General features: G+C 44.7%; 1 protein-coding gene across 6 annotated transcripts in view; it reads left to right on the forward strand.

Annotated features, from left to right (window-relative positions):
• The first annotated feature begins 4,406 nt into the window (after positions 1-4,406).
• Mapk8ip3 (mitogen-activated protein kinase 8 interacting protein 3) overlaps positions 4,407-20,858 on the forward strand; it is a 40,488-nt gene continuing 24,036 nt past the window's right edge. For all 6 annotated transcript variants that reach the window (XM_052194055.1, XM_052194057.1, XM_052194059.1 and 3 more), the window contains exons 1-4: positions 4,407-4,839; positions 12,941-13,061; positions 17,073-17,143; positions 17,371-17,462. In XM_052194055.1, coding sequence (XP_052050015.1) covers positions 4,522-4,839; positions 12,941-13,061; positions 17,073-17,143; positions 17,371-17,462 — 602 coding nt within the window. In that variant the 5' untranslated portion in view covers positions 4,407-4,521. The remainder of the gene's footprint in view (positions 4,840-12,940; positions 13,062-17,072; positions 17,144-17,370; positions 17,463-20,858) is intronic.

Below are 20,858 nucleotides of genomic sequence, written 5' to 3' on the forward strand. Positions count from 1 at the left end.
GACAGTGCCATATCATATAGCAACTGTTTCAGCCCTTATGCAGTCACTAGAGATGTGGGCATGTCTGTAGAGACTAGACAGCAGCTCTACCTGTGATAAGAATGAGAAAGTGGAACTGTCAAAGTTGCCATCTCAACTCTCATTCTTAGAAATACTACAGGAATTACATTGTTTTGTTGGTTAGCTCCTAAACTAGCATTCCAAGCGATGAATAATGAAATATTCTAGCCCTTTGTATAACCATGTAGTGCTATCTAAAGTCCAGCTCTTGAAGGAATAAAAGGGATGTAACAGATTCGGGCTTTGGCAGACATTTGGGACATGGTTAAAATAGAACTTTTAACATGTAAAATAGGAAATGACTTTTTCTATTGCTGTGGTAAAGCAACACGACCAAGGCAACTTATAGAAGAAAGTGTCCACCAGCGTGGCAAGAAGCAAGCAAGCCTGGGGGTAGGGCACACACCTCACCTCAAAGCCTGCTCCTACTGAACTCATTGGATAAAACTATACTTCCTAAGCCTCCCAAAACAGCATAGCATCTTCAAATGAAATCCAGTGTTCAAATGCCTGAGGGTGTGGAAGGGCTGTCCATCTTACACTATCAGGCCTTCTGATGGGACAGACTATTCTAATAAGGCTTCCAGCATTCAGAGTCAGATAAACTATAGCATTCAGTCAGTACCTGTTATGCCATTTTGTTAAAATTCAATCTGTGGAGCTGTAGAGTACTTGACACTTTTGCAAAGGAATGGAGGTTGGTTCCAGGCATCCGGGAAGGGTGGCTCACACCCCCCTTCATGCAGCTCCAGTGAATCTGATGGCTTCCATTGGATAGATACCTGCTTTCAGAAGTACATATCTAATAAGTAGGCTTAACTTTAAAAATAATTTTTTAAAGTCAGATACTGGTGGTGTACGCCTTTAATCCCAGTATTTGGAGGCAGAGGCAGGTGGATCTCTGAGTTTGAAGTCCTCCTGGTCTACAAGAGGGAGTTCCCAGGACAGTCAGGCCTACACAGGGAAATCCTGTTTTGGGTGGGGGTAGGGGAACCATTTTTTTTGTTTAATTTATTTTGCCCCAGTTATGTTTACAAAGGAGCATTAGAACTTGTACACACCTTTAATGCTAGCACTTGGGAGGCAGACCTAATTACGTCTGCCAAACGTCAAGGCCAGACTGGTCCACGTAGTTCTGGGACAGATCTATGTAAAGAGACCCTGTCTCAAAAAAAAAAAAAAATCCTTTTTTTTTTTTTAACAGATTTATTTGTTTATGAGTACGCGGTAGCTCTCTTGAGACACACCAGAAGAGGGCATCGGATCCCAATACAGATGACTGTAAGCCACCGTGTGGTTGCCAGGAATTGAACTAGGACATCTGGGAAGATCAGTACTTTAAATCACTGAGCCATCTCTCCAGGCCTTTCCTCCTTTTTAAAAAAAGTTAATGTTCAAGTCAGTTGGCCTGTCCCTGTGTTGGAGGGAGGTGGGTGCCGCACTGTGATGTACTAGCTTTAAGAATTTACAGGGATGGTTATGCCTTTAGTCCCAGTACTTGGGTGACAGAGGCAGGTGGTCCCTGTGAGTTTACTCTGGTCTACAACATAAGTTCCAGGACAGCCAAGGCTATATAGACCCTGTCTCAAAAAGAATTTATGGGGTTCAAATTGCTGAGACCTAAAACAAAATACTCAGACAACCCTAAACACAATCTTGTAACCGTAATTTGTTTACCAGGGGACTAGAAAGATGATGGCTCAGTACTTAAGAGCACTTGCTATGCTAGCAGAGGTCCTAGGTTCAATTCTCAGAATCCACATGGTGATTCACAACTATAATTCCAGTTTTGGGAGATCCAAGGACTCTGGCTTCTATGGACACCAGGCATTCATGTGATATACACATAAGCAGGCAAAAAACTCATACCATACAAAGTTAATAAATGTAAAAATAAATCTTAACGAATTAATCATTTCATCTATTTGTTCTGATTCCTAATTTGGGCAATTTAAAATTAACTCAAGTGGGACTGGAAAGATGGCTCTGTGGGTAGGACTGCTGGCTGCTCTACCAGAGGACTCAGGTTCTTTTTCCAGAGCCCACGCGACACTCAAAACCCTTAGTTAACTCCAGCTCCAGGGCATCCAGTACCCTCTTCTGGTTTCTGTGGGCACCGGGCACATACAAATGAAACACCCATATACATTAAATAATAATAACTGCCTCTGGTAGCATTCGCGGCAAGTACTACTGCAATATGTCCCATTCACGCTAGTCCACTTCCCTCGTTGGTTGATAATATAATAAGTAGGCTCAGTTTTGCAGGCTTGGAGGATTCAATCAGTATCAAAATTTAGGCAACCTGAAAATGTGGGATATTCACCAGGGAAGACTGCTCAGACATGGGTTTAAGTCAACAGAAAGTCTTTATTAGCTGGCTGGTAACTACACTGGTTGTTTAGGGTCCCAAACAAGAAAGGCCTTGATCCTTTCTCAGGATGAGCTTTTAAGCACAAAGCCATGTTCTGGATTGGCATGCTTCAGTTAACAAGAACAGTTAGCTAGAGGCAGAACTAGAGAAACCAAAAAGCAAGGTTAGCAATTTAGAGACTTTCTCAGAACTATCGTTGACACTGATGGATTAGATCTGTTTTCATTCTTCTGACAGATGGTGCTATCTACATGCTGAGTTTTACAGCCTGAATGGTACTTCCATCATGGAGTGAGTCCTGCTAAGGCCTGGGGCCTGTTACAAAACAATCTCTTAGAGTAGGTATTTGTGTATATGTTTGGAAAGATGAGGGAATTAGAGCCCCAGGTAATGGTGTATACTGAATGACAGAAGCCAGGCACAGCAAGTTCCAGGTCAGCAGTGCTACACAGTAAGACTTTATATATGAAACTGTGGAAACCGGGTGGTGGTGGCGGCAGCGGCGCATGCCTGTAATCCCAGCACTCTGAGAGGCAGAGGCAGGTGGATTTCTGAGTTTGAGGCCAGCCTGGTCTACAGAGTGAGTTCCAGGACAGCCAGGGCTATACAGAGAAATCCTGTCTCGAAAAACCAAATCCAAAAGGAAAAAAAAATAAAAAAAGAAAATAAATTGTGGAGAATGTGGACTTCAGCTATAAGGATTGTGTTGGTGTAGTTAAGAGTTAAGATCTGGGGGCTGGAGAGATGGCTGAGCAGTTAAGAGCACTGACTAACCTTCCAAAGGTTCTGAGTTCAAATCCCAGCAACCACAGTGTGGCTCACAACCATCTGTAATGAGATATGATGTCCTCTTCTGGTGTGTCTCTTCGAAGACAGCTACAGTTTACTTATTTATAATAATAAATCTTTGTGCCGGAGCCAGCAGGGACTGAGCAAGCAAGGTTGACTGGAGCAAGCAGAGGTCCAAAATTCAATTTCCAGCAACCACAGGAAATCTCACAACCATCTACAGCTACAGTGTACTCATATACATATAAAATGAATAAATAAAACTTAAAAAAAAAAAAGAGTAAGATCTGGCGCCCTAAGAGAAGGCTCAGCAGGGAGGACCTCTGTTGGGTTCTGGCCATGCCTATGGCCGCTCACAACTGATTTTAACTCCAATTCAGACGCCCTCTTCTGGCCTTCACAGGCACCAGGAATGTGTGTGATGCACAAGTCGACATACAACCAAAGACACACATAAAATAACAAGTAACTTTTTTTTTAAGTAGGATGTGAATCTGAGCTGACCCGGAAGGCTTTCAGGTGGAAGCAGACTGAGGTGGTGGGGGATAGGGGTGGGGTGGACCCCCGTTAGCAAGAAAGCAGTTCAAGGGCTGGAGAGAGGCTCAGTGTTTAAGAGCACTGACTGCACTTCCAGAGATGCTGAGTTCACTTCCCAGCAACCACATGGTGACTCACAACCCTCTGCAATGGGGTCTGATGCTCTCTTCTGGTGTGTCTGGAAGAGAGCAATGGTGAATACACTAAATAAATCTTAAAAAAAAAAATCAAAGTCAGGTTCATGGTGTCCCCAGCAAATGAACACATATAGAGGGACTCGCTTTATATCCCTGTCTCAAAGTACCGCCACACATAAGGACCTTATTAGAACCCTGGTGTCCTGTGCAAATGAAACACTGCTTGGAACTAAGCGACCAGCGGAACGGGAAACAACCAGAAACGGGGCCCAGGACACATGTCGCGAGAACGTCGAGGGCGGCCAGAGAAAGACAAAGGTCTGAAGACAAACAGGACAGAGATACAGAAGCAACCAGGTCACTCCAACCCAACCGAGCTAGATCCTCAAGCTCCAACAGCAACGCAGCCGGAAACACTCTGGCCTTGTTTCCTTTAGCGTCAGGGCGCTCGGGGCGGGGCGGGACGGGACTCCACCCCCGCAGCTAGGCGGGACTTCCGGCCAGGGAGTGACGGGCGCGGCCTGGGCGGCGGCGCATCCTAAGACAGCCGCTGCTTGAGGTGACAGCAGCCCGTGGATTCGGGCACCGAAACGAGCCGCGCTGGCGGCGGCGGCGGTAGCCGCGATGATGGAGATCCAGATGGACGAGGGAGGAGGTGTGGTGGTGTACCAAGACGACTACTGCTCGGGCTCCGTCATGTCGGAGCGTGTGTCGGGCCTGGCGGGCTCCATCTACCGCGAGTTCGAGCGCCTCATTCACTGCTATGACGAGGAGGTGGTCAAGGAGCTCATGCCGCTGGTGGTGAACGTACTGGAGAACCTCGACTCGGTGCTGAGCGAGAACCAGGAGCACGAGGTGGAGCTGGAGCTCCTACGCGAGGACAACGAGCAGCTGCTCACGCAATACGAGCGCGAGAAGGCGCTGCGCAAACAGGCCGAGGAGGTGCGTGGGCCCCGGCCGCTGCAGAGAGGGATGGGGTGGGTAGCATGGAGAAGCCAGCTCGGCTCAGCCAGTAGTGTGCTGCTGCTGCTGCTGCTGCTGCTGCTGCTGCTGCTGCTGCTAATGCTAATTCTGCTGCTGCTGCTGCTGCTGCTGCTGCTGCTGCTGCAAGTGCCACTTTGTCCATCCAGTTTGGACCTAGAGCCCAGCCTGTGCAGAGTCCGGGAGACTCGGGCCCCCATTCCTGCTGTCCTCTGACCTTGGCTGCCGCCTGCTGGCCCTGGGTTTTATTTCTTCCCGTCTTTGGAGCAAGTTGCCCTAGAATCACAAAGCCCAGAATTCTACTATTCTGGAAGTAAATGCTCTTCGGTTTATGATGGGAAGTGCCTTCTTTTCTGAGGTTAAATTTCATTTAAGTGTAGTTCACTTGATACAGTCTTAGAGACTACTATTGAAATCTAGAGTCGATTTTGATATTTTGGCTTCTTAAATTAGGGGCCCTGTATCACAGTTAGGATAAAAGCTTTGTTTATCTTGAATCATTCCTACTTAATTCTGGTTTGCCTTTTGACTATCAAGATTTTGCTCTTTCTGAATTGGGATGCACAGGCTTCATCAAGTTCTTGACATATGAGGGCATTCAAAAGCTCTTAGGATGTGAGGAGGGCTCCGGGTGACCTCAGAAACAGGGAACTGGCTCCAGAAACTAACTGGGCTGGATCAAGGTCACACACTGACCACAGACAAAAGGGCAGGCCAAGCCGTACCTTCTGGGGTTCTATTGCTGCATAGTGGGACAGTACCCCAGAAGTTTGCAGTGTTTGGTCCTTGTAAACCAGCCCCGGAGTTGTGTCTTGTGCCTGCTAATACTTACTTTGGCCCTGAACTCCCTGGGGACTTTTGATACATTGACAAAGGATTCGGGTATTATTTCTCCCCCTTGCCTCCATACTTACATAGTCAAGATCACTGATGTGGTGGCAAAGAAGAAAATGAAGATGGACAGTGGTGGGGCAAAGTTACAACCTTGTAACTTAAAATGGACTCTGCCTAAAATAGGTACCAGATTGATGTGTTGACACTGGCCCCAGGGAAGGTGCCTCTGTCTTCCAGGGTATTCACAAGCTGGACTGAGCAGTGAGTTCACGTGGGGCTCATCTTGTGCAGAAGAGACCCAGCTCTTGAAAGAAGCTAAGCAATGCACAAAGTAAACAGATGCCAGACTGGCCAGGCGGAAGCTGTGGTTAAATGCCCATGTGTGCCCTTGGAGGGACCTCAGTGAGGTTAAGACTGAAGAGGGACTACACACTGTAAACAGCATACTACCTCTTCTGTGGAGTAAAGCGAATGTTTATCTTCAGTTCTGTAAAAAAAAAAAAAAAAAAAAGAGTACCGTGCACTAGTGGCCAGCTTCTTTTTCTAAAATAGGGATGGGTGATCAGATGGTGTAATAGCCCAGGAGCTATGCATCGCTGCGTGCAGAGTTGAGCTGCAGAAGTGCTGTCCCAGGCACTTTGCTTGTTTAAGCTTAGTCAGAGATGGGTAATCTGAGCTTCCAGCAGCTTTCTGGGAAGACAGAATCTTCAAGGATTTTTAAAATTTTTAATCAGAGAAAACATCTCAGCCCTTTACTTCTCTCCTTGATACCAGTATGTTTTGATACCAGGTGGTTCATTCTCTTGGATTCAGAACTTGGGAGGAGGGACTCAGCTGTAGAGTTTGCAGATACCAGCCTGGCTATCCTGCCGCCAGGGACCACATGCCTTACCCAGCCTCTCCCATATTGTCTCGGACCTTCAGTTGTAGCTGTCTTGTAAAGTGAGTGGGTCACTACAAGTATCACTGTTGACCACTGGTTACCTAGAAAGAAAACTGTGAGCTGGGCGGTAGTGGCGCACACCTTTAATCCCAGCACTTGGGAGGCAGAGGCAGGCAGATTTCTGAGTTCAAGGGCAGCCTGGTCTATAGAGTATGTTCCAGGATAGCAGGACTATACAAAGAAACCCTTTCTCAAAAAAAACCAAATCCAAAAAACCAAAAAAAAAAAAAAAAAGAAAGAAAGAAAATTGTGGCAAGGTGGATTTAGTAGCAAGGGCAGTGTCCCTAATGTTTCAGCTCAGCCTTGGGCCTCATGATCTGTCAAGTTGTTACCAATCTAGGTATGGTTCTAATGTAAAGTGATTTTTAACCCTCAGTCATTTCCCTCTGGAAGAGAAAAGGACTAGAAAGAGGCAGCTAACTGCTAGACTTTTTCCTTGCAATAGGCAAGCACTTAGCTCATAGGAAGAAAGATAGTGTTTGAAAGACAGGGTATTAGTGTTATTGTTGCCATCTTATCTTTTTTAACCATAAAGAATGTGATAGAAGCATCCTTTAGCTTATCTCAAGCAACTCAAGTGGGTTCTTTAGACATTTGCTGATACTGTGGCATTTTCTGCTGCACAAAAATAATCCAAATGCAGAGTTTGACCCAAGATTTATTTTTTTCCTGCAAGAACCAGGATGATACCCTTTTCTCAGATTTCTACTTTAAGTGGTTAGAAGTCTATTCCTCTACAAGTGTATGCCCTCCTACCTTCCCAAGTGCTGCTTCTACCACTTTGTCTTAGGAAGGTTTATCAGGCTGCTTCTGCCCCCATTCCCCACCTCCCAGCATTCAACAGTGTACTAAAGAGAGCATGAATGATCCTTACCATGCACAAGTTCTGAAGAGTTTAGTAGCTTTTGGCTTGCTCCACCCAGAATTATTCTCTTTGCCCTACTAGTGCTGTCAAAGAGATCCTAGCCTGGCATGACGATGAGAAGAGACACTGGCTTTTTGTTTCTCTGCATCTCTCTCTACACTGATGCTTCAGTTCCTGAGGCCCAAGGACCCTCTTTGGAGCAACCAAATGAACTTTCTATAACGATGCTGCATTATACTATCCAGTTCAGTAGTTGCTGGGTACAGTTCAGCATTTTCACTCTCACCTCTGAAATTGTGCAAGGAGGACTTTCTTTTTCCTTTTTCTTTCTCTAATGGAAACCAGAACCTCAGAGAGCATGCTAGGCAAGTTCTTACCATTGAGCCGCAATCTCAGCCTCTGCTTTTCATGTCTTTTAACTTAAATTGAAGCAAACACGTGTGGCCAGGACAACCATACCAGTGCATCTGTCTGTGTGAGCAGTCTCGATGAGTTGACTTCATATAAAAGCAGGTGACTGATATTTGTAAATTAGCATCAGGCAAGAAAAGAAAGTCTTAGAACATAGGTTTGCATTTTTCAGTGGACATTTTCCAGTTATAGGGAGCTTCCTAAGACAGTTCAGGAGGGAGACCTGGTGGAAGAAAACACTGTGATGGTGGGAGGAAGGGTGCCAACTGTCTAGGAAACAGCACAGGAGGTGAGGAATTCTCACTGGGCTGGGAAGAGGACTGCTGGGAAATCCCTAGTGCCTGGAAGTCAGCTGTGCTATTGGTCACAAGACTGAACCTCTGATCCTGAGCCTCATCTTTTAGTCTTTCGTTTTGGGAGGGAAGGGGTTAACTCTCTTACTGAGGTCCCATTGGTGTAAACTGACTGCACATGCTTACTTAGTTTCCAGTTTGATTTTCAACACTCATCTAAGCCCTGAAGCCTTGCCCCCTGCTTTGGAGTTCTCACAGAGTGATCTTATTCTCTGTTTTTCTCTGCCTCATCCCTGAGTGACTGTTTTCTTTAACTTTCATCTTCTAGAACGTTAAACAGGTATACTGCTGTCTGGCTTTTCAGTGAGCTTCATGATTTTGAGATTTGTTGAGGTTGTCTGTGACACTCTGAGGTTTTTTTTGTATAGACAAGAAACTCGGGGGGCTAACAAGTTAAATGTGAATCAACAGTGACAGATTCAAAACTGTGCCTATTATGAAAATGTTTGGCACATTCTTTTTTGTTTTTGTTTTTGTTTTTTGTTTTTTTTTGTTTTTTGTTTTTTGTTTTTTTTGAGACAGGGTTTCTCTGTTGTAGCCCTGGCTGTCCTGGAACTCACTCTGTAGACCAGGCTGGCCTTGAACTCAGAAATCCACCTGCCTCTGCCTCCCAAGTGCTGGGATTAAAGTCGTACACCACCACTGCCTGGCTTGGCACATTCTTTTTCACCAAGCCTCTTAAGTAGTGTTACCCCTTCCATTCTCTGTATCCTGTGGGAGTCCTGCCCAGTTTTGTCCTAGCTAGCTCTTGTCTTACCCGTCCTCCCTCTCAGCAAATACCCAGAAAAGAACACACTTCTGCAGACACACACTTAGCCATAGCTCTGTCTGGCTCATATTTAGAATGCTGCCAATTTTTAAATGTGTGTGTGTGTGTGTGTGTGTGTGTGTGTGTCTCGTGGGCACGGACACATGTAGACGAATAAATGAGGTTTGTATGAGGGTAGGTCAGTATGTACCACACAGCATGCACGTACTTAAGACAGTTGTTCCAGAGATGCTTTTCACCATCTACCTTGTTGAAGGAGAGTCTCTCACATTTTCAGGATGGCCAGCCCAGCAGCTTTCAGGAGTCTCACATCTCACCTGAGATGCATACGTAATACCCAGCTTACTTATGGGTTACAGGGATCAAACTCAGGTGGTTGGGCTTTGGTGACTCGTGCTTTGCCTATGAGCCTTCTCTCTGGCCCTAAAATGCAAAGACCTGTGTCAACTGAGGCTTTATAACATCTTTCTAGTAGTAGGTTATCACATTAATGTGGATAAAGCTGGATCAGATTAGGAAGCTTAAACCATCTAAAGAGGCAGTAGAAATGGCTCAGCAGTTAAGAGCATCTACCTCTTTTTTTTTTAAGATGTGAGTGCACTGTTACTCTCTTCAGATCAGACATACCAGAAGAGAGCATCAGATGGTTGTGAGCCACCCTGTGGTTGCTGGGAATTGAACTCAGGAACTCTGGGAGAGCGAGCACTCACTGCTCTTAACTGCTGAGCCATCTCTTTGTCCCTCATCAACCTTTTACAGAGGACCCAAGTTCAGTTCCCAGCACCCAGATCAGATGGCTTACAACCACCCATAGCTACAGCTCCAGGGAATCTCATACCCTTGTCTACACTCTGAGTACCTGCATTCATAAGTGCATGCAAAACACACTATATTAAGAATAAAAATAAATATTTTTTAGGAAGAAATAAACCAGCCCAAACTAGGGAAAGAGCCACAGAGGATAAAGTTTTCCTGAAAAGGGTAATAACTTCCCCACCCCTACCCGAAGGAAGATTTTTATGAGTTTAGATTTTAGTTTTATCTTCCTTGTTCCTTCCTCCCTCATATCATTCTTTCTCCTTCCTGCTCCTTTTCTATTTTGTTGTTAATTTGTTTGGTTTTTGGAGACAGGGTTTCACTCTTCAGCCCTGGCTGTGTTAGTGCATTAAATCTGTTGTGGTATCGAAGATGGATACTGGATGAGTTTTTAGTGAATATGAGGAACACTTGCTATATTCCTGAACTGTGGCCATATTTCAACCTCATCTAACATTTGAATATAGAAATATCCTGTTTGAGACTGGAGAGATTGATCAGTGGTTAAGTGGCTGCTCTTCTAGAGGTCCTGAGTTCAATTCCTAGCAACCACATGGTGGCTCACAACCATCTATAATGGAATGCCCTCTTTTGGTGTGTCTGAAGAGAGCAACCGTGTATTCACATAAATAAATAACTAAATCTTTAAAAAAGAAGGAAGGAAAAGAAGGAAGAGACAGACAGGCAGACAGACAGACAGATAGATCTCTGTTTCTTTCATGTGCTGTCTAGTGGTTCTTGCAGACAATGTCTCTAACTCCAGCCCCTCAGCTCAGGACCTATACTCCCTGTGTTTTGAATCTAGGATGATGGGTGGCACAGGCTCCAGAGCCCAAGCTGTCCCTAGCTTCTTGCCTGTCTGCTTGCTTAATACAAAAGACCAATAAGGCAGATTTTTATTTTGGAAATTCTCTCCCTTTCTTTTCCCCTAGCAGTAATGCAAAAGAACCTGATTTTTTTATTCATCTTGGTGGTCACTTCTAGCAAACTAGCTGAGTTCCTATGGTTGTTCCTGGCCCTTAAAACTGTGTGAGAAAAGAGGTTCACCATCCCAGTAAAGCATGCTTGGTTTAGGAAAGCTCTAACAGTTCAGTGAATCCACTGTACAAGATTACATAGCCAGCACACTGCATTCAGAGTCCTGAATCCTGACCTCCTTGTCACCTTTTATGTTTGACAAGGATATAAAGTTGACTTCTTCACTTTATATTTTATGTGTGAAATGGGAAGAATAATCTCATTCCATGGAATTCTTTTTTTAAAAAAGGCTGACTGATATGTATGTATTCGTCATGTGGTAATTGTGTCTAGTTGATTCAGAATCACTTGTTTTCATTGTATATCTGCATAGTCACCCAAAACCTCCTGCATTTTGCTGACTCTAGGGTATTCTTCCTTCAGCTTACTTGAGTACATTGTCTTTAATCCTGTGTAGATTTCCTCTTCCCTCCCAGTTTCTCCTCACCTCAACACTCTCTCTCTCTCTCTCTCTCTCTCTCTCTCTCTCTCTCTCTCTCTCTCTCTTTCTCCCTGGGGTATTCCCCTCTTGCTGGCTATACAGGATGAGTCATCCTTCCATTGTTCACTGGAGCTCTGTGCTCCAGCACAAAGACCTTGGTCAGGCTGCAGCAGGAGGGACATCAGATTGATCAGACTGCTATGGAATGGGTGTAGGTGGGTTATTATATAAAGCATAATCCTAGCCATAAACTGAAGTCTACTGTTAGCTTTATATTTGTGTCCTCTGAGAAGCTCTTTTGTTTTTGTTTTTTGAGGCAGGGTTTCTCTGTATAGCCCTGACTGTCTTGGAACTCACTCTGTAGAACAGGCTGACCTTGAACTCAGAAATCCGCTTGCCTCTGCCTCCCAAGTGCTGGGATTAAAGGCATGAGCCACCACTGCCCAGCTTCTAAATAGCTTTTTATGCCTTTAAAGTCCACCTGGTGTTTGTGTTTCCTACAGATGGGATTTCCTGGTCACATTCCAGTTTCCTGTTCAGTACTTGCACACACTTCCTTCCTCAACTCTTACTACTGTAGGGATTACAAAATATTACTCACTCACTTAGCTTGACCTTCTGCTGCAGAGGCAATGTCTGTACCCAGGGTCCACACCATGGGTGCTGCCTCCTCTCTTGGCCATCATATGTTTTGCAGAGTGATTTCCTTTCACTTGATTTGATGACGATCATTTTGCTCAGAAACTCTCCAGGCTGGAGCTTTTCAGAGACAGTGTTTGTAATTTTTAGTCCAGTAATAATCTTGAGTTAAGAGCTGATTGAAATGCAGATTAATCGGGATGTAGAGATAGCCCTGGGAACACTGGTTGCTCTTCCAGAGGACCAAGGTTCAATTCCTAGCACTCACATGACAGCTCACAACCATCTGTAACTCTAGTTCTGGAGAATCTGCTGCTCTCTTCTGCTCAGCAGGATCTTGCATGCATGTGGGACTTGTAAACTCACACAACTGTATACACCTATAAAAATAAAAGACACAACATTCAGGAAGCAGAGGCAGAGTGATCTGCCAGAGTTCGAGGCCAGCCTGGTCTGTAGTGAGTTCCACAAGAGGGAAGGTTTTCTGTTTTGAAAAAACTAAACAATGAAGTAGAGATGAGAAAAAGCATTGCCTTCCTTCATCTCCATGTTTAATACTAAGGAATAATCTATAGTCTATTGTGAGTAACATGACCCACATTGTTTGTGGATCCCCGCTGACTGGTCATGGGCCTTCCTACTACTCATGAGGCCCTAGAAAGGTATGTAAGGGTTGAGTTCACAGGTCGTCAGGAATGGTATCAGTTAGCTGAAGGTTCTGGATCAAACATTGATCCTCATTCTTGGACTATTCTCTTATCAGGGTTTATCTGCTGTGTTTCTCTATAGATGAGGAAAGACAAGCAGCATGGAGGGAAAGGAAAGGTGGAGTCCCTTGTTTTGGTGCCAGCTTGTGACCTCAAGGTGTCTGATTCTTGGGTTCTTTCTTGAACTTGTGCTTTTCCTTGTGAAAAGCTGCTGTCACCTTCTGACCTAAAGACACCAAGCTTATCTTTGTCTTTCTCACACATAGAAATTCATCGAATTTGAAGATGCCTTGGAGCAAGAGAAGAAAGAACTCCAAATCCAGGTAGAACATTATGAGTTTCAGACACGCCAACTGGAGCTAAAGGCCAAAAACTATGCAGATCAGAGTAAGTAGCTAGCATGAGTTGGGACTGCATGTATATCTACAACTGATCTGGGGAGGAGTACACAAGTTGTTGATTGAAGGGGATGGGTGATTCTCAACTGCTTGTTCTGTCTCATCAAATAACAGTGTATTTCCATAGTCAGCTTTGGGTGGCAATAAGGTCCTGTGGCACAGTACACTTTTACTTCATAAATATGACTATAAAATAGCAAGCACTCAAACCCTCAGTCCTGCTGTGTTTCTAAGGAAAAAGCACTATGGCCTTGAGTCCTGATTGATCTTTGTGAAGCTCACTATTTTAGTGACAGTTCCTAAGAGATCTTTAGGTTTTCTTCTTTTCTGCAAATAATAGCCGTTTGCCTACTGCTCACCCTCAAACATTGATCCTCAGCACAATAGTCTCTAAGTCTCAGCCGTGGAGTGAGTCAGGGTCAACCCCTATTAAGCCAGTTTTCCCTGTTTCCAGAATTCTGACCAACTGTATCTATAGGGAAAGGTAAAAAAGTGCTTCGAGAATTAAAAAATAGGGACTAGAGACATGGCTCAGTGATTGAGAGCCCTGGCTGCTCTTCCATAAGTCCCAAGTTCAATTCCCAGCAACCACATGGTGTCTCACAACCACCTATAATGTGATCTGATGCCCCCTCTGGCACACACGTGTACATGCAGATAGAGCACTCATATACATAAAATAAATAAATCTTTTTAAAATTTTCTTGCAAAAATTTAAAAAATTGGTGGTGTGCCATTGGTGGTGGTGCACACCTTTCATTTCAGCACTGTGGAAACAGAAACAAGTGGGTCTCTGTGAGTTCAAGGGCCAGCCTGGACTACAGAGTGTATTCTAGGACAGTCAGGGCTACACAGAGAAACCCTGTCTTGAAAAACTAGATGATAGTAGTAGTAGTAGTAGAAGTAGTAGTAGTAGTAGTAGTAGTAGAAGTAGTAGTAGTAGTAGTAGTAGTAGTAGAAGTAGTAGAAGTAATAGTAGTAGTAGTAGTAAAAACTATAAAAACATTTAGCTTATAAAGCTATACTTATGGAACTGGAGATTAGTTATTAAGAGAATGTACTGTTCCTTTAGAGGACCTGAGTTGGTTCCCAGCCCCTCCATCAGGCAACTCACAGTTGCCTATAACTCAGGCTCCAGGAGGCTCTGATATCTCGAGCGTCCTCAGGCACCTGCACTAATGTGCACAACACACCCCCACCACCCCCACATACTCACAATTTAAAATAATAAAAATAAATCTTTAAACTGTACTTAAACTATGGTGTTGCTGTTATAGCCATCATTCGATCTGTTTTTTTAAAAAGGTTTATTATTATTTATGTGAGTACACTGCAACTGTCTTCAGGCACTCCAGAAGAGGGCATCCTAACTGCTGAGCCATCTCTCCAGCCCTTCCATCTTTTTTTTTATGATTTAATATTTCAGTAACTAAAACATTTATCACTTTAAGTGGTTACCTTGAGAAGCAGCTACCTTCATTTCTCTGAGAAATTAAAGTTGAATTGGGGGGCGGGGGGGAGAGAGAAACTGGCTTAATAGGCTGGTTTGACCTATCCCAAGGCTGAGACTGAGAGGTTACTGTGCTAGATTCCCATCCTGCTGAGATCAGGGTCTGAGGGTGAGCAATGCGCAGGCAGCTTCTGCACGTGCTAGTTTTGCAAACAAGAAGCAACCCTTAATGCTTGTTTTAATATATATAATAACCTCATTTTATACAGGTGCTGTGTTTTGTAGAGTGTTTGACATGTGAAAACTTACTGGCTCTTTTCTTAGAAAAACAAAACAAAAAAAAAACGCCAAATAGGATTACTCGGTGGCGATTCTCCAGGCTAGCTTGAAGCCTGGGGGCCAAATGGGAAGCTCTCAGTGAGGCACCAAGCAGTGGCCTGTAGGGAGGTCCTTACTAACACTGGTTCCTTCCAGGTACACATATAGACAGCCAAAAGACAGCCTCTTTTTTTTTTTTTTTTTTTTTGGTTTTCTGAGACAGGGTTTCTCTTTGTAGCCCTGGCTGCCCTGGAACTCACTCTGTAGACCAGGCTGGCCTCAAATTCAGAAGTCCATCTGCCTCTGCCTCCCAGGTGCTGGGATTAAAGGCATGCACCCACCACCAATGCCCAGCAAAGACAGTCTTTCCAAGGGACAAAAATGGCTGAGTTTGAACATACATGGCATGGGTAGACTTCTTGTTTCTTACGTAGCCATATAAGTGTGTGCTGTTTTAGTTTGTGTAAATCATGCATATAGTGTACCAATGTCTATAAGTCAAGTATGTAAGTCACATGTGTTCTGTGCTGTATACACATGTATAAGTCATGTGTAGGTTGGGTACTAGTTTCTGTGAGTCACATGTGTGCTAGCTACTAGAGTCGTCTAAGTTACGGGCTTAGTGTCTGTGTTGGGTGCTAGTGTCCCTGGGTCCCATCTGTGTTGAGCTTTAGTGTCCCTGGGCCTTATCTGCATTGGGTGCTGGTATTCTTGGGTTCCATGTGTGGTATATGCTGGTGTCCCTGGATTCCATTTGCCTTGTGTACTCATGTCTTTGGGTCTAGTGTGTGTTATGTACTAGTGTCTATGCTTTCAATCCCTTCAAGAAAAAAATGCAGTTGACTGCCGGGCGGTGGTGGTGCACGTCTTTAATCCCAGCACTTGGGAGGCAGAGGCAAGTGGATTTCTGAGGCCAGTGTGGTCTACAGAGTTCCAGGACAGCCAGGGCTACACAGAGAAACCCTGTCTCGAAAAACCAAAAAAATAAAATTAAAAAAAAAAAATGCAGCTGACTTTGCCTTGCACTGATGCTTCAAAAAAGAATCTCTACACTACTACAGGATGTGTACACAGGATGAGTAGCATTGTCTCCAATGCTACCTGGCCCATTTCCAGAACATAGAGCATACCGTGGTCTCAGATGAGGTGTAGAGCCATGTAATTTGTTAGATCAATCTAGAAAAGACGAGGCCAGGAGAAGGTGAGGGAGGACTCTCCCTGAGGACATAGGAAAGCCAGGCCAGGGGCTGGAGAGATGGCACAGTGGGTAAGAGCACTGACTGCTCTTCCAAAGGTCATGAGTTAAAATGCCAGCACCCATATGGTGGCTCACAACCATCCTTAAAGAGATCCGACGCCCTCTTCTGGTGTCTGAAGACAGCTACAGTGTACTTAACATATAAATAAATCTATAAATAAATAAATATCTTGAAAAAAAAAAGAAAGCCAGTACAGGACCGTCCCACCCAACGTCCAGGACACACAACATGCACATGTGCTGCCTTGCTCTGTTCATCATCCTCACTCAGTGGGCTATGAAGATGAGGGACAGAGGAAGGCACACAAGGGCAGTGGCGTGCTGGCTTATTAGCAGGACTCAGGGACAGGCTGCCTGGCCAGCATTGCCATTTAGCTTGTTTTAGACAGGTACATACCATACCAGAGGGGCCATTCTGGTGTCAGCAGTTTTGGGTAGTAGTCTAGAGAAAACAAGTTCAGCCCTTGATGTATATAAGGAATGCAGCTGTTCATTTCATCACACGAGTCTGAGTTCGGTCAGTCTTTAACACGACTCAGATTATTCACTTGAATTTTCTCTTTTCATGAGCTTCTCACTTCTTTTGTTTAAACATTTTTATTTAGTTATTTGTTTTAGGGGTTTTGGGGATGGAGCCCAAGGCCATGTTGATCATACTAGGCAAGTGGTCTGCTACTGAGTTCTCACCTCCATTTTCTGTTGGCATGTGCTATGAGATTTGCCTGTGTTTGGAAGCTTCCAGCTACCCTGAGCAGTCCTACCTGTCCTGCTTTCTCTCACAGCAGGATTGAGCATTCTCACATGTGAGGCTCACACCACACGCACATGCCAATCACCTTCTCCATCTAGTACTCTCACCTTTCTGAGCGGAGTGCTATTCTGCTGTGTCGCGGGCCCAGGCTGTTACAGTCCAGAGCACATGGATCAAGCCTTGGAGGGTAGACTGCAGCTGACATGGTGGTTGTGTTTTCTAGTTTCCCGACTGGAGGAACGGGAATCCGAGATGAAGAAGGAATACAATGCTCTGCACCAGCGGCACACAGAGGTAGGTGCTAGTGGGTATCCTGCAGGTATTAACTGTTACAGCTACACTTTACCATTGGCTGCTGATCTTTGGTCACTTCTAATACCTTTGTTATTTGGTAGAGAGCTGTCTGCTCATGTTCCTTAGATGCTTGTTCCCTAAAAGAATTGTCTTATCCAAGCACAACACTTCAGAACTCCAGCATTGGATGTTAGGTGGTGATACTAACTGGGAACCCCTCTTGACAGATGATCCAGACCTATGTGGAACACATCGAAAGATCTAAGATGCAGCAAGTTGGGAGTAGTGGCCAAACAGAAAGCAGCCTGCCTGGGCGGAGGTAGGTGGGTTTGGTGGGCAAGGCCTGTTGGGTAGGAAGGGAGAGTGGTAGGGACACCGGGCAGGAATATGCATGATGGTGGATTTGGTTTTGCCTTGCCCTCTGCTCAGTCCGGGGTCTTTGTCTGAGACTCAGGAAAATTGTGTATAGTCTGTCCTTGCTCTATATGGATTCTAATTTTGCAAACTTTACTACTTATTAAAATATATTTGTAACTTTGCCAGTCAGTATTCACAGTGTTTTCATAGCTATGTGAGCATATTGTGGGGGTGTGGAGTTTGACCAATTTAACTCAGTGGTTCTCTAATTCCCCATCTGAACCCCTACCTAGATGCCAATGGGAGGGGCAGGAGGATCTGCACAGCAGCCTGACAGAAAGAAGTACACGGAGGCCTTGGCCTAATAAGTTGGCTTTCAAGCAATTGGGACTTCAAGCAGTCACCCAACCTTATTTGACCTTATTCTCTTGTTTATACTGAGTGTATATGTATCATCTGATAGGGTCAATTCAGATGAGCTGTGGGATCTAAAACAGATCTTTGTAAAATTTGTACAGATCTATGTTCTAAAGCAGGCACTTTTAGCCTGTGGCCCATAGACCACATGGGTGCTAAGATAGCTATGTATGCAGCCCAACACATTGTAGATAACAATGTCAAAAAGTTGGACACTTGTACTCTATGATGGACCACGTCGCACACCCCCATACCTGTATCTCATGCAGCTTAAGATGTCCAAACCGCTAGGTCCCTGTTATGGCCATGTTCAGGATTTGGTGCTAATTTTGCTCAAACATCAGGAAGAATCCTGCTGTGCGTGGCTTCAGTACCACTTTCTGTTCGAGTCAGGGTATCTAGAGAGCAAGTATCAGAGGTCTCATGGGGCATCACCAGCTTGAGAGAATTGAGTGATTAGAGACAACATAAGTTGAGCATGGGGAGGGGTAGGAGACAGAACATACAGAAACACAAATTTTTGAACCAGGCATCACCTTATTGCTCTGTGGTCCCAAATTCCTGCAGCTAAACCTTTTGAAATCATGTCTGGGCCAGAAAAAGCCTCTAGTTGATTTATAATAAGGCTGCATATTCTTCTTACTTGCTTGTTCTGTGCACTGTATCTACAAATGAAAAGGTTCAGGGTATACAGCTCTGGGCTGAGTGGCAAGGCTGTCTTCTTCAGCATATAGAGTCTTTAACATGAAAACAAGATGCATGTAAAAGCCTGGGGAAGGTATTGAAGGTCTGGGTGTGTGTTCCCGGGCATGGTACTGCTTCTTGTAGCAGAAAGTATGCAGTGTTTAAGCAATTTGAAGCGATCCCAAGCCATAACAATATGGATTGTTTTGATGAACTGTCACTATAGCTAAAGAGCAGAAGCCCTGAACTGCACACTGTCAGGTGCTGGCCCAGGAAGACTCCTTCCTTGCAAACTTTGATGTTGTTCCCTTAGAGGATCTCCAAGTTACCAGGCTGATCTTGTAATCAGTGATCTTTAAGGAGGTATCTGAGTCTGGTGTAGAGGTTGGGGGTTTTGACATCTTTGTATAGGGCCTTCTAAAACCTTCTAGCAATCCCTTGCCAGCATATCCTTCAAGAGAACATTTTGGAGCAAGATATGATGGCTCAAGTCTGTAATCTGAGCACTTAGGAGTTGAGTTTGGAGGAAAATCCTTGTTAAATGCCAGCTATGACTACATAGTAAGTTCCTGGGTAATTTAGGCTACAGAGTATAAAAAACACTGTCTTAGAGAGAATTCCTTAGCAGCATTGTAGATGAAAATGTGGAAGAAACATGCCTAATGTATCACAGGAACCTGGGCAATGTGACCTAAACCCAGGATTGCAGATTGCATGTACTCAGTATCTTGTGTCATAGGTGGTACTCCAGGCCCTGTGTTGCTAAACAAATAGATAATCTAGGATCCTCTGAGCTAAACCAGAACCCAAGGTGGGTTGGATTCAGAATCATTATAGGCTGTGAAGCTTACCTCTGGTGGCTCTGATCATCACCATGAGCCAAGCTAGGTTACCTGCTTTTCCTTGGAAAAGAAACACCTCAGCTTCAGGCAGAGTGTGTTCTCCTATGGATATCTATTTAGTGAAGGGATGGAGGGCCAACCAGGAACTTGCTACCAAGGTTTTCCTGTGGGCTCCAGTTTTACACCAGCAAAGTATCCAGAGCCTTTACTTCTACCTCTGCTTCTCTCCTGTACTCAGATTTTTTTTCTCCATCTCCAGGCTGTAGAAAGCATGCTTTCTACCTGAGAGTTTAGGGCCGTTGGGCTGGTGCTGCCTCTTGTCCTTTCTTCCCTAAGAGAACCAACATGCCCTTGACATGTTTCATGAAAAGTGGCTCTGTGGGTCTACTCTCTTTGTGGACATCCTGTGTTCTCTGGGCAGCACAGGACCCTTGGTGCCGGGAATGAGGGTGACACTCACAGTGGTGGTGCAAGGGAGGCGCTTTTATATGTCTTATAGAAGTCCCAAGAAGCTTCCAGGTCCTTTTCTGTTGTTTTACAAATGGGATTTTCCACCCTAATCAGAAAGAGTGCTCACTGAGTGTAAACTCTTGGGTATTTGATCAGATATGACCTGATCTGCCCATTGATCTCCAAGGCCAAGGAATAAGCAGCCTTGTTGCCTTAGTCTCCTGACCCCATTGCTAGCCTTCCATACTAGTCTCCACAGCATTGGAGAATGATACTTGTTACCAGGCTTACGGAGACTGAGTGTTGGGCATGGGAGTGGGGTGGGAGCAATACTCACCTCTGGGCTCTTCCCACTACCCTGGCTAGTGCCTCCGAAGTTCCTCAACCCATAGAATCGATTCTCCCTGCCATTATTGAGTAGTTAAATAGAAACTAATCTGTTGCTGGGCAGTGGTGGTGCACGCCTTTAATCCCAGCACTTGGGAGGCAGAGGCAGTCGGATTTCTGAGTTCGAAGCCAGCCTGGTCTACAGAGTGAGTTCCAGGACAGCCAGGGCTACACAGAGAAACTCTGTCTCGAAAAACCAAAAAAAAAAAAAAAAAAAAAAAAAAAAAAAAAACAGAGAGAGAGAGAGAGAGAGACTAATCTGTCTCCCTTAGTCTAAACCCAAGCTGGCAACAAGGTAGTGCAGAGCTCCCGGCACAGACAGCAACTATTTTGATCGAAAATAGTGGTCTAATTGAGGTGAAGAAAGAACCCTTCCTTCATCCCAAGTGTGTGTACACTATCACAAGTAGGGACTATACTTCAGCACTGCTGATGCTCTGCCCTTGGAATGAGGTAGAAGGTCAGATGTTTAAGTTGGTCCACTCTGAGCTCATACTTTTTTAATTCCCCATGAGGACTTTATAATTTATTCCTCCTGAGTCTGAGATGCTGGCCACTTGTAGTGCACGTGGCCTTTT

This window comes from Apodemus sylvaticus, chromosome 10 (assembly GCF_947179515.1).
Source record: "Apodemus sylvaticus chromosome 10, mApoSyl1.1, whole genome shotgun sequence".
Lineage (NCBI taxonomy): Eukaryota > Metazoa > Chordata > Mammalia > Rodentia > Muridae > Apodemus > Apodemus sylvaticus.